This window comes from Sander lucioperca, chromosome 11, assembly GCF_008315115.2.
Source record: "Sander lucioperca isolate FBNREF2018 chromosome 11, SLUC_FBN_1.2, whole genome shotgun sequence".
In the NCBI taxonomy this organism is placed as follows: Eukaryota; Metazoa; Chordata; class Actinopteri; order Perciformes; family Percidae; genus Sander; species Sander lucioperca.
In genome coordinates this window covers 7,085,530-7,098,694 of record NC_050183.1, presented here as the reverse complement: position 1 = coordinate 7,098,694, position 13,165 = coordinate 7,085,530, and the positions used below count along the sequence as shown (strand labels likewise).

The window sequence follows — 13,165 nt, the reverse complement described above, 5'->3', positions numbered from 1 at the left end:
GCTCACCCCACACATCAGACTTGATGGAGAAGGTGTTGTATGCAAGGCTCTCTGGTGCAGTCCATTTGATGGGGAACTTGGCCCCTGCATGAGCAGTGTAGGTGTCACCAGTCATCAACCTGCTCAGGCCAAAGTCTGCAACCTTCACAACATGATTTTCTCCAACCAGGCAGTTCCTCGCTGCAAGATCCCTGAGAGAGGGATAGTGAGGAAGATACTTTAGATTACTCTGGCATATGAGGTGGACAAATATGCAAGGAAGGCATATACAAACACAAACACACACACACACACACCTAGAGTATCCCCTCACCTGTGTATAAAGTTCTTCTTCTCCAGGTATTCCATGGCAGAGGAGATCTGAGTGGCCATGTACAGCAGCACCACAGCGTTCACCTCCTCCTTGTCACAATCTCTCAAGTAGTCCAGTAGGTTGCCGTGTGGCATGTACTCTGTCACGATGTAGAACGGAGGCTCCAACGTACACACACCTGTGGTAGAGGCAGCAGTTAGAATACAGATGCCAACAACCACTACTGTAAGAGTCAATGTGTCTGCAGAAGCCAGCTCAAGAGTAATTTCAGGAGGTCAGAATGTATTGAGATAATATTTTTGTTTTTGTTAAGGCACAGTAACTTGTTGGTAGAATCAGTGGTGTTCATAGATACTGACCTAGTAGCTGAACAAGGTTTGGGTGTTTAACCTCCTTCATAACTGCTGCTTCTTTCAGAAATTCTTCAACTTCCATGGTGTCCTCCTGTCATTATGGAAAATAGGAAAAACGCAAAAGAAAAAGAGAGAGGAATTTTATCAGTGGGTTGGACAGACACATAACATCAGTAAAGGCAAGAGACAATCATATGTATTACTAAAGTCTGCCTGCAGGGGGCGATCTATAACCACATTTACAATTTGGCTATCTACAGTAAAGTTCAGTGAAATTAAATTATGATAAGAGGGACTTTTTACCTTCAGTGTCTTGACAGCCACCGTGAGGTTGTACTTTTTCCACACTCCCACATACACCTCCCCATACTGGCCTCCTCCCAGCTTGTGCTTCATGGTGATATCTGTGCGCTCCATCTCCCACTTGTCGTGGATGGGTGACACACCGTACACTGTGGGCTTATTACACTTGGGGGCTGGGTAGTGCAGGGTGGTGACCAGGCCATCGGCTACAGTGGAGTGGTGGTGGACCAGCTCCGCCAGGGTGGCAAAACGGCTCTCAGACGTCACATACACCTTAGGGATAGGGGGAGGGGAAGGAGGAGGCGGGTGAGGACAACGGAAAAGAGGAAAGGATGAGGAGAGAGACAAAGTTAATAAATGCTGTCAAAGTCCTGACACAAACAACAGCAAATAGCACCACACATCGTCTTTTACCAGACAATTCAAGAGAGTCATAAATATGAAGCATTATTCCATTGTCAACCACTCTAAACTCTACCTTTCCATCAGAGGCTGTGTTGATCCGGTAGTGGTAGACTCTTCCCTCATAGCGGAGAGAAATCGACAGCTGTCCGGGGCTGCTCTCGCTTTCCCGGACCAGGAAACTGCCGTTGATGAGGGATGAGAGCAGGTACTCAGCGGCGCTGCGTGACACGGGCCCATGGTACCAGCTGTGCTTCTCCAGACTGTTGACAGGCGTGATGTAGTTGGAGGGCACCCAACCCTGGCCGTTCTTAGAGCGCACTTCACTCCACTCTCCATTCTGGTTGTAGCCCAGCACACGCAGCTTCTCACCTGGACATAGGAGGGGCAACTTGTAAGACTTGATCACATACATGTTATCAGCTGCAGCATGGACTGGTGGTTGGAAAGATTAATATGGTAAAAGAGCCACATGTTCATGGTTTTTATCTTACCCATGCGTACTGCTAAAGTGCCCTTTAAAAAGAGACTACAGCTAATCAGTACTTGAAAAAACCTTGCAAGCCATTTTGATGTGAAGATAAAAATTCTTTAAATCGTGAGTTTAAAGAGAAGGTGCTTACAGGATTTAATTCAATTTTCTTTCGAATTTCTTAGAGATACAACATAGAAGAGAATTTTTCATCATGTCACAGCGTTAACCATCATGTCTTGATAACAGGTCACACACTGAAGAGTGTCATGGATATGACGTACCTCTCACTGAAACTACATCAAAAGCTATGGAACAATGATAGGGTTGGGTGAACTGCATATCTGTCATAGAAGGTTAGGCAAAACAGACATGTAGTGACATGGTCTGTTGTCTCTGACTCTACCTAGTCTGTCTCTGACGTCAGTGTGGGAGAAATGAAAGGGCAGAGCAGAGTGGCTGATGTGCTGGAGACTGAAGAGAGGCGGCACATCATCAGTATAACAAACAACACTGAATGAAGCACTGATCAGTCCTGACAGGCTGATGGAGGATTGGAGAAAGAAAAGGAAAGGGGCAGTGATTGGCTGGGTGTAAGGGTATGGCAGAAAGCAGACACTCAGTCAGCCCGGGGAGGGAGGAGGAAGTAGCAGTCTACCTACCTCAGACAATTAAATCTGATCCAGGTGAAGTAACAAATGAATGCATTTAAAAATACTCATCAGACGCAAAAAACACTGCACAGCAGTTTATAATATTCACACAACTCTGGAAAATGATCACGGCGGAAACTATTTGATCTTTAGTCGCGAGGTAGAAACAGTAGAAATATGCCGCTCAAATTACAAAGTTATCCACCATTTCACGCAGGGCTGGAGTCAATCTGAATGCGGCTTTAGGCTATCATGACTCGGCCACATAACGCCTTAAAACAGTGAGACATAGCAGAGCTGCAGGTCTAGCTCTTAAAACAAAACACTTTATGCTAGCAATCCACAGAACTACATTAAACAGAGATGGTTATTCACATCCAGCCCACCAATCCATCAGTCTCCTCTGTGTTGTAAATTTTGTGGGAGTGGAAACACTGACTGCCTCCCTGCCTCACACTGGGAGCCATGTGTGCCTGAAGCCGGGCTCTGGTCTGGCCTAGCCTGGTTTGACCTGGCACAGAAAAGAGACAAAGATTAGCCCCAGACACGGGCCTGCTAAGTCCCCCTCTCTGATCAGCCCATGCCCGCTGTGCTCATCCACCTGTTATTGTTACAGTTGGGGGTATTCCATATTAACACAGCGTTAAGAGGCATGCTGGGGTCTTTCCACGTGACAAAGCAAAAAGCGGGACAGATAGGAAAAGTGCAGCAAAGCCTGGGAGTGCACATGTGCTCGCATGTGGGCAGGAATCTCAGTCTCACTCCATGAGTCAGGGTCTAAACATCATTTCCATCCCAGGCAGCTGCCGTGGAAGTCTTAAAACGCTGAATAATTAACACACTCTGCCACGTTTAATGCTTTAGATCGGTTGGGGAAATAAGCCTGGCTGTCTCTGGATAATATTTTGAGGATATTTTAAGCTCATTACTCGGGGGAGAGCTGGTTGACCGGTAAACAGCTGCTGGTTGAGATAGGAGGTTTGGACTGAAGAAAGTGTGTCATGGAGTGAGGAGTAAGAAATAGTGAAAAGATTAAGACATAGTATAAGCATCACTTCTATTTACTCATGCTGTCTGGTTCCAGAGAACATTTCCTTGCTACAAGCTCTGCTATTATTTTTCAACCTCTGGACTAGTGGATTTTGGCACCCACCAAAGAGGTTTTAGCCAGCGCCAAAAGAAAACCACCAGCGCCAAAACTACCCTCTCATCCACAACCTCTATATTTTATCTGATTCAGATGTGAAGCTAGCAATAACGGGATCTCAGTTTTACCATCCAGAGTCAGGCTGTACCTGTGGAACTGTATACTGTGGCCCATTCTGAGCCAGGAGAAACCCTGAGGTGGTGTAAAAGCAGTAACGTGCAGTGTGAAAGAGGAATGTGGAGTGTGTGGGCGGGTGACAAAGAAAGCTATAGGCTGGGCGTCAGATACCAGCGGATGACAGGACAGGGTAAAATTATAATGACAGTTGGGTAAGCTCTATTGACACACAACACTCCTCTGGCATAACTACACTTTTACACATCAAACATCATTTCATCTAGGAGTTGCTGACCTGCCAATCACAGGCACTGCCTCGAGGAGATTAGTGGTAACTCTTTGCTACATGTAAGGAAATCCCTCTGTTTTGTTGCAATGAATGTCAACAGTGTTGCTTAGAAGGCGTGGTTGAGAATCATCGATGATATGGCGAAATCTCGACAGGAGTAACATGTAGCTAAGCCACAACCTTCGGTGATGATCCATGGAAAGAGTGTACTGGAGGACAAGTCTTTCAAGTGTTGTTCCAGCACACAACAAGTTTTTTGTGAAATCTGAATTTGAAGTTGTGAGGGAGTTAACAGGCAAACAACATTAACATAATTAGTTGTTGCAATCAATTGACAGTGAATCAGAGAAAAGAAATGATCATTGTTTACCTTTAGTGATGCTGAGCGTGTTGTCTCCGCTGGCGACGAAATCATAAAGTGCAACAAAGAGGTTAGGGTCGCTCTCGGCCGCCCCCAGCAGGTTCTCCTTGGAGCTCCAGCGCACCGCCTCCGTCAGCGCTGCAGAGTCCAGGCCGAACGGCCGGTGGAGAGCCTCTGGAGGAAGAGAAGGAGGAAGGGTCAGGGAGAGAGAAGATAAACCATGAGTCAAATGTGACTGAGAATGCAACATCATTTGCAGTGGCAAAAACTCATAGCTACAATCGCAGACAGAAAGAACACATGGAAACCCATTACAATAAGTTGGTTTGTGTCTAATAATCAAAAAACACATTGAAAGTGATCACAAAAAGCTGTCGTTGAGGCAAAAAGTACTTGGTTAGCAGGGTAGCTGAGTCAAGACCGATGTCCAACCAAAATGATACAGATTGAACTATAATCCTAAGAGCTAATTCTGCAGATCGTCTACCTGTCTGTCCAGGCTGTTTCTCTTGCCTGAACCCTGTGTGGCGATGACGGCCGCTCAGAGCCGTCCACTCTTCCTCAAAACTGCTGTTTGCCTGCAGGCACCTCAAAAGCATAACTTTAACCAATCCACTCTCTGAGGAACACTGTTATCACTTGCTACATGCACAGAGGCCTGTGGTGTCTAGCCTAAGCCAGGTAAGATCTGAGGTGGGAGTGTTTTTGTAGGTGTGTATATAAGGAGAACAAGAGGGAGGAGCTACGACATTGGGGTAGGAAAGATTCTCTCTGCACACAAGATGCAGTGATTACCATAGCTACATAACAAACACACACACACACACACACACACACACACACACACACACACACACATACCAAGATGAACTACTACATGCGTAGCTTACACGTACTACACTCAACAGCTGCTGCCAAAGTCACTGCATGTCTGGACAGCTGCTGAGCGAATGGGAGAGGAGGGTGGAGAAATGGAGAGACGGAGAATGGAGAACAAGTACTGCAATACAAGTAAAATGGAAAGGCTGTAACATAGCATGTTTTATCTTGTCTAACAATAAGGTTGACATTAACCTAGTGACTAACCTTAATTTTTGTAAACTAATAACTTTAAACATAAACAATGTCCTTAGTACATGCACAGGGCCTAATATATCTACTCTGCCAATAGAAAGCAGCATCTGTAATCTTACAACTCTATACTATTACTGAAAGAAATGACAGATGTGTTTGTTTATTTTCACTTGCACATTGTTGGTGTAATCCAAAACCACAGCCCTGCATTGCCTTTTTATGGGTGTCTTGTAATCTGTAGTTTATGGTATAACTGTAAAGGATTGCATTATCCTGAGTAGTGTTTTATATTTTGTCCATGTGAGCAAAAGTTAAAAAAAAACAAGAAATAAATAAATACAGAATTTCTTTTAGTCAAAATGCAACTGAATGGTTAAAGTTGAAGACAACGACATTAACAAGGAAACCAGTTGTTTCTGTAATGCAGCTTTTCAAAACAGAAAACTATGTTTGAGACAACATGACAAGATATTTAGTATCACATAATAATGTAGATATATGTCCTAGGTCTAGTAATAGAACAGCCAACCAAACTAACAAATGCAAAAGCTATGCAATGTAACCAATCAACAAAAGCAGCTGACTGTGAAAACTGGACTCTAAGTTATAGCTAATGTGTGAACAATCACACGCAGCCCAGAACTAGGGCTAGTCCGAATACCATTTTTTGAGCTTCGAAGTTTCGGTAGTAATGAGCATCGAATATTCAAAGCTTCGGAGAGAGGATATATTATCTCTATAAATTGCAGGAACGTCTGTCTGGGTTTTATGCGAATATCTCTCGAACCGTTAGTCCGATGGATTTCAAACTTGACATGTGTCTTGCTACGGGCACGAGTAAGTGCAGTGCCAAGTTTGACGTTATTTGGATTATAAATGCAAAAGATATCGTTAAATATATATCGCTAAAAGAAGCACACATTGGCTTTTGCCGCTCTAGCCGCTGGCCACTCCCCCTCTCACCCTGAGGACCAGAGACAGAGAGCAGCGGAGCTTTGGCAGCTACAATGTGGCATACACCTCAGACCCACCCAGATGCACTACTTTGGACTGTCTTTGACTTTGAATAAACAAACGACAATTCCCGAATTTAAGGACGTATCAGAATCCCACACATGCAAAGCACAACCACACAACAAGTGCAGACAGAGCGTGATGCCACTTATAGGCAGGGTATTTATCTTATAAAGCGAGACGTATCTGTATGTGTGTCCGTGTTTGGGGGGGAAGGTAACCTGCACATTCTCACAGTCTCTCAATATTCGAATGTCAAATTTTCAAATCGAATACCAACCCACCGAACGAATATTCAAATATTCGGGTCCAGCCCTACCCAGAACTTAACATTTCTTTTAGATTTGGTTTTTAATGCGATAAGTTAGAACCCAAATTTGATAAATGTTAGATGCCAGACAACCTTTGAGTAAGTCAGTAATAATAATAATAATAATAATAATAATAATAATAATAATAATAATAAGTATACTATGTGATATGTGATTTAACTACACTCTTGAACAAAATCTTAAGACCGGGGGAAACATTGCAAGTTTTCCGCATTTCGCGCTAGTGGATCATAACCGGGTTGTAAGTACTGCTTCAAAATGCCAAAAGAAGAAACAGGAGCAAGAGACAAAAAATAGAGAGTAGGCAATTTATTGAAAACTGCATTTAAACTTAAACAGGCTGTTCATCAGCTGATCAAAAGTTTAAGACCTATGCCTAAGGTCAAATCTGCACAAAAATATGGCTTTCATGTCATTGTTCTTCAGGCAGTCACACTGTCATGATCTCCTGATGGCAAAGGCAAAAAGGCTTTCTCTCTTTTTTACGTGGCAGGATTGTTGAGCTGCACAAGCAAGGCCTCTCGCAACGCCCCATCGCTGCCAAGGTTGAAAAAAGTCAAGTGGTAGACCCAAAAAAATTTCACCTGCACTGAGCCGCAGGATCCGACGGGTTGTCCGTGAAGACACAGGTCAATCCTCGACCCAAATTAAGGCCCTTACTGGTGCTGACTGTAGCCCAATAACCATAAGACGTCATCTGGGAGAGAAGGGCTTCAAGAACAAAAAACGTCTTCAAAGGCCACGTCTCCTCCCACGTCACAAACTTGCCCGTTTGGAATTTGCAAGGGAGCACCAAACATGGAACATTGAAAAGGTGGAAGAAAGTTTTATTCTCTGACGAGAAAAAATGTAACCTGGACGGTCCTGATGGCTTTCAACGTTACTGGCATGAGAAGGAGTTCCCACCGGAGATGTTTTCTACGCGGCACAGTGGAGGAGGCTCCATCATGATTTGGGGTGCTTTTTCCTTCAATGGGAAAATGGAGCTTCAGGTTGTCCAGGGGCGTCAAACGGCGACTGGCTATGTGGACATGTTGCAGCGGGCATCCCTCTTGACTGAGGGCCCCCTTCTGTGCGGTAATGACTGGATCTTTCAACAGGACAACGCTGCAATTCACACCGCCCGCCTGACGAAGGAATTCTTCCAGGAGAATAGAGTTGCTCTTTTGGACCATCCTGCGTGTTTCCCTGATCTTAATCCCATTGAGAACATTTGGGAATGGATGGCAAGGGAAGTTTACAAAAACGGACGTCAGTTCCAGACCGTGGATGCCCTTCGTGAAGCCATCTTCACCACATGGACTAACGTTCCCAGCAGCCTCCTGGGAACAGGTGCATCAAGCATGCCGAAACGAGTGTTTGAAGTGATCAACAAGAACGGTGGGGCTACTCACTACTGAGTCCTTTTTTGACACTTTTAGTTCTGTTGTGGGTTTATTTTTGGGCTATGGTCTTAAACTTTTGATCAGCTGATGAACAGCCTGTTTAAGTTTAAATGCAGTTTCCAATAAATTGCCTACTCTCTATTTTTTGTCTCTTGCTCCTGTTTCTTCTTTTGGCATTTTGAAGCAGTACTTACAACCTGGTTATGATCCACTAGCGCGAAATGCGGAAAACTTGCAATGTTTCCTTAAACAATGTTTTTTTTGTCTTAAGATTTTGTTCAAGAGTGTATGTTAAATACTGCATTTTTCTTTAGACCAGTTTAGGTTGTAAGTATTGGGTGAAATATGTTTGTCATTGTTCTAATCTTACAAAGTTGGCAGAAACTCAAAAAATTAAGCATTTGCCATAGTTAGTCTAACACCATGTGGCAGGCACATGCCATGCATGCAGATGAGAGGTTTCCTGTTATGTTTAAATCAACACTTAACATCCTTCTCCTTAGCTCAATATTGTCTAGTCTCTCCACCATCCTTCCACTTTTACACACAATTCTTGCCCACCTTTGTTCTGGACCAGCATGCACTGCAGCGCGGCACTGGCCGTGACCTGGCTCAGCCACAGTTCCCAGTACATCTTCTTCCCTGGTCAGCTACCAGTCCCAGTATCCAAAGAAACACTGTGATTTTCTCGATCCGCTGTGCTGACTCCAAACAGTTGTTTTAAAGCTTGACTGTGTCTACGTAGACTGAAAAGCACAAGTGTACATTCTCCTGGAGCACAAGCTAGTTCTTTTAACCATGTCCTTTTACCAATGTTGTATGCGAAGCAATTAGAGAGAGGTGGAGACCCCCCAGACAAAGTATTTACCCACGCTGTCCTTGAATTAAACCACCTAAACTCGTGAAGTTACAGTAGTGACCAGCAGAGTTCCTGCTGGGAACTCCCTACTAGCTTTGATGTGGTCTAGGGGAGTCAAGATTTCCAAGGTCCATCTGGAGAGCAAAGAGATTCATGACTGATGTTCTCTGCGGTTAGGCGAACTATAAGAGATGGCAAAACGTGGCAGAGAGAGGGAGTGAGAAAAGCATGTGGGGGGGGGGGCGAGAGAGTGTATGGTATGGAGGAAAATTGAGGTAAATGTGACGTGTGCATGTGTGGGTATATGTGTGTTGTGGGAGTGTGTGAGGCCTGGACCAGCAGATGGCTGGTCTTGTTCCCCTTGTGTTTGTGTGGGTGTGTGTGTAAATGTGCATGACTGCAACTGCTGTAGCCAGGCTGAGCCAACTGTCAGAGCTGCTCCTCTTACATAGCTACATATCACATCACTCTTCCCAGGAATGTTTTAATGAAATAGTGATATTATGCCATACACATTTGTCAAAGGTCCCGATCCGAGGAATCTCTATTACAGTCATCCCAGACAACCAGTAGGACACAAAAAGAAACTCAGTCACTGATTACTCAAGTACTCTAAGGCGCAAATCAAATAACCTGATTAAATCAAATTGTTTTCACAGCATGATCCAGTTTCATTAAGTCGATCGTATTTCTTAAATTGCTTCTAAATCCTTCTTATGCCAGACAAAAAGCAAGATGCTGTTCCACTTGGCCAAACTCAAACCTCATGTGCTGGATCGTTTGATTGAGGGAGCAGTTGGTCTGCGTGGGGTATGTCGTGTGCCCGTCCGGGTGCCTCAGTGTGTGTGTGTGTGTGTGCTGTGAAGTGTAGCACATGTGCGTTCTGAAGAAACGACGGCTTTGTGTTGAGCGGAGCAGAGAGGGTATTTGCAAGTCTGAGGGGCACAAGCCTACACCCCCTAAGACAGCTGGGACAGAGGTGACCCTGGTCCTAAGGCAGGCAGGCAGAGACACACACACACACACACACACACACACACTCTCTCTCTCCCTCTCTATCTCCTTGGCTGTCCCCCACAACCCTGCTGCTTCCCCTGCAGCTGTTTGTATGAGTTTTTGCCTCCATGTGTCCATAAAGCTTTCACTTCAACAACCCACCACCTTATGCCAAAGTATTAAACAACACAATAACATAACGTACACGCCCTAATTAAAAACAATACAGACCGTATCTGAAGCCCATGACCAGCGAGGTAAGGATGTATTTTTAGCAGCTGGAGAACAAAACATAGCAGCATGACATCCAGAAATAACTCTGCAGAGCACATAGTGATGGTGGTACGGAGATAGATGGCTGGCTGCCTGCAGGAAGCCCTAACAAAAACCTGAGACAATGCCGCGGATGAGACCCACATACACAAGACATTACATAAGCCTATAAGCCAGGCCAGATCAGATCCTGTGGCAGAAAAGGTGAAGAATACAGGAGTCATACATATCGGAAGGAGGGTAGGAGCCTGAGACACTGGTTTACAGAGATCTACTTAATGTTGTATTCCAGTATCAACATGTATTTGTCTTCTGATATTCACTGGTGATGATCACAATCATCACATTGTGCCTCACTGATAAATTATGTAGGGCTGGATCTGAATATTCGTTCGATGGGTAGGTATTCGATTATCAATTTTGGGATTTGAATATTAGTTTTTTGGTTTTTTTTTAAACGTGCATGCAGGCTGAAATTCACTGAGGTGTTTGGTCTGGATTAAGCTGCTAGCTAAATATCCGCTAGCAGCTGGCTAATTTACGCAGCGCTTTGTCGTCCATCTCCGCCAAGAACGGATAAATGTTGTAGAGGTCTATATGGGTGTACTGTGGCAGCCTGATGTCGTTTTTAGGCAATTTGATAAAGGTAAAGATAGTATGGCCGTGCATAATGCCAATACAGTGAGGCACCGGCCGACTGAGCATTCGCAGCATGTGAGTCCCGTGACGTTACTGTAAACAAGTTTTAAACACTAATAAGGTAAAAAACGAAACACATGCACCGAACTGCCCAGAATTTTGTGTATCAATAGGTGACTTTGTCCTGCAATAACAAAGCAGTCGCTTCATCTCTCCCTTCGTCGCCTTTTATTTTCTCTCTTTTTCCGTGAAAAAGCTGCCTTCAAGTGCGGTTGGAAATGTTGGTTTCTGCCGCCGCAGTCACCGAAGGTTCAAATATTCGCTGTTGAAAAGCACCGAAGCTTTGAAGCTCAAAAATTGGTATTCGATACAGCCCTAAAATCATGTTGTAACAGCTCTTTTTTTGTTCAAACTGACACAAAAATATCCTGTTTGCAATATCACCGATGAAGATTCAAAAGAAATTTCAATGTTAGGGCAAGGCGAGTACTCCGGTCAAGTTAGGTTTATTAATATAGGCCCTAATATGTCTGACAGCTTTACAATCTGAACAGCAGAAGACACACTCTAACCCTTCATTACCCTTGAATCCGAAAAGGAAACTCAAATTCTGATCAGAAACAAACTGGTAGAAACTCTAGGACAAGCAACAAACAAGAGATATTCATTTCAGGGCTCGAATCCAAATAGTATGTACTAAGTAGACCGTAGTAGAATTTTGACAGATGCCCGTCAACCAAACAAACACAGCCCATGCATTACTTTTCTTAGATCTTTTAATGCAGTATTTCTATGAAAGTATGAAATTGTTTAAAATTACCACTAATCTATGGAAAATACATTGTAGTTTTTTTTTGCAGAAAGATTACTTGGTTGTCCTAATTTGTGATTTTGAAGTTAATAGAGTAAATATTTAATGGATTTATCAGTTAAGATTAATCAATACTAAAAAAAACTATTAGTTGAACTGCATGTAATTTAACACGCTTGTTTCTAACATGTCGCCAAAAGGATTTATGAGCAACCACTCTACAGTTTGAGAGGCAGTCCATAGCTGGAGAGGACAGAGGAGAGTCAGTTGTTCTTGAGGACTGGACAGAGGACAATAGCCTCATTAATGACACATTTTGTGTGTGTGTGTGTGTGTGTGTGTGTGTGTGTGTGTGTGTGTGTGTGTGTGTGTGTGTGTGAGTGAGTGAAGAGGACTGTTTTGCTTGCTGATATCAGTTTACAGTATGCACTCGATAATGCCGCGTTCTATTTACCTCGGAACTCGGATTTTCCGAGGTCAAAGTCGGAAACACGCCCCCCCCCCCGACCTCAGATTTCCGAGCTCGGAACTCGGACAACCTCGCAGTAGCCCAAGTTCAAAATCCAACATGGCTGCCCCCTGTATCAACAGTTGTGAAAGCTGCAGTAACATAAAGTTATAAGCACTTCTGTCTTATTTGTGTCACTACATCAGTCGTTCACACAGGCGTTGTTATCAACTGGTATTGCTAACAATAGTTAACCAGACTAGAGCTAATGAAAACAATGAAAATCCAACTTAAATGGAAAGCATTCAACTCGGGTATGATGTCATTCCCAGCTCCGGCTTCCGAGTTCCAAGATAAATAGAACGCGGCATAACCACATACAAGTATGCACTTGTCTTGTGCCCACAATTCACACACGTCCACCCCGGCAGATTCAGATGTCCTTTCCCTAAATCCGACCCCCGCCTTTAATGCATCCTGGTGTCGCAAACCCCTCTGAGTAAGTGATTATACACGCACATACAGGCCGGCCGCTGCTGCAGGGAACGCCCGCGAAAGCTCTCTATTCAGTTCTGTCTATACGGCCACCATGTTGGCTGTATGTGGGAATACATCAATTAGGGAGAGGACAAACACCAGTCTGAGCCTGAGGGCCAGTGGCTCATCCTGGAATGGAGAAGAATGGAGTACTAACCCACAGCTCACCCTGCCCTGTCCTGCCCCTCTCAGGGCTTGTTATGGGTTAATAATGGGCTGTAAGTGCTTCCCTCTAGGTGTGCTAGCAACAAAGCTAAGTGCTCCTTTATGTGACAGCAGAGAGGCTGAGTGGCATATGATGACTGAAAACTCCTTGTCAAAACTAGACTGGTCTGCTTCACATTTAGGGTACATTTTATATTTTAATAGCCTAATTATATTTTGATA

General features: G+C 44.1%; 1 protein-coding gene across 5 annotated transcripts in view; it reads right to left on the bottom strand.

Moving 5' to 3' along the window:
• The window catches only part of abl2 (c-abl oncogene 2, non-receptor tyrosine kinase), a 28,514-nt gene that overhangs the window by 8,422 nt on the left and 6,927 nt on the right, over positions 1-13,165 (bottom strand). For 2 of the 5 annotated variants that reach the window (XM_031307182.2, XM_031307183.2), the window contains exons 2-7: positions 4,420-4,584; positions 1,448-1,743; positions 970-1,242; positions 673-757; positions 314-491; positions 7-191 (exon numbers count right to left, since the gene is read on the bottom strand). In XM_031307182.2, the coding sequence (XP_031163042.1) occupies positions 7-191; positions 314-491; positions 673-757; positions 970-1,242; positions 1,448-1,743; positions 4,420-4,584 (1,182 nt within the window). Of the gene's footprint in view, positions 1-6; positions 192-313; positions 492-672; positions 758-969; positions 1,243-1,447; positions 1,744-4,419; positions 4,585-4,897; positions 5,115-13,165 lie in introns of those variants that run through there. The other 3 variants (XM_031307185.2, XM_031307186.2, XM_031307184.2) reach the window with 3 other exon arrangements.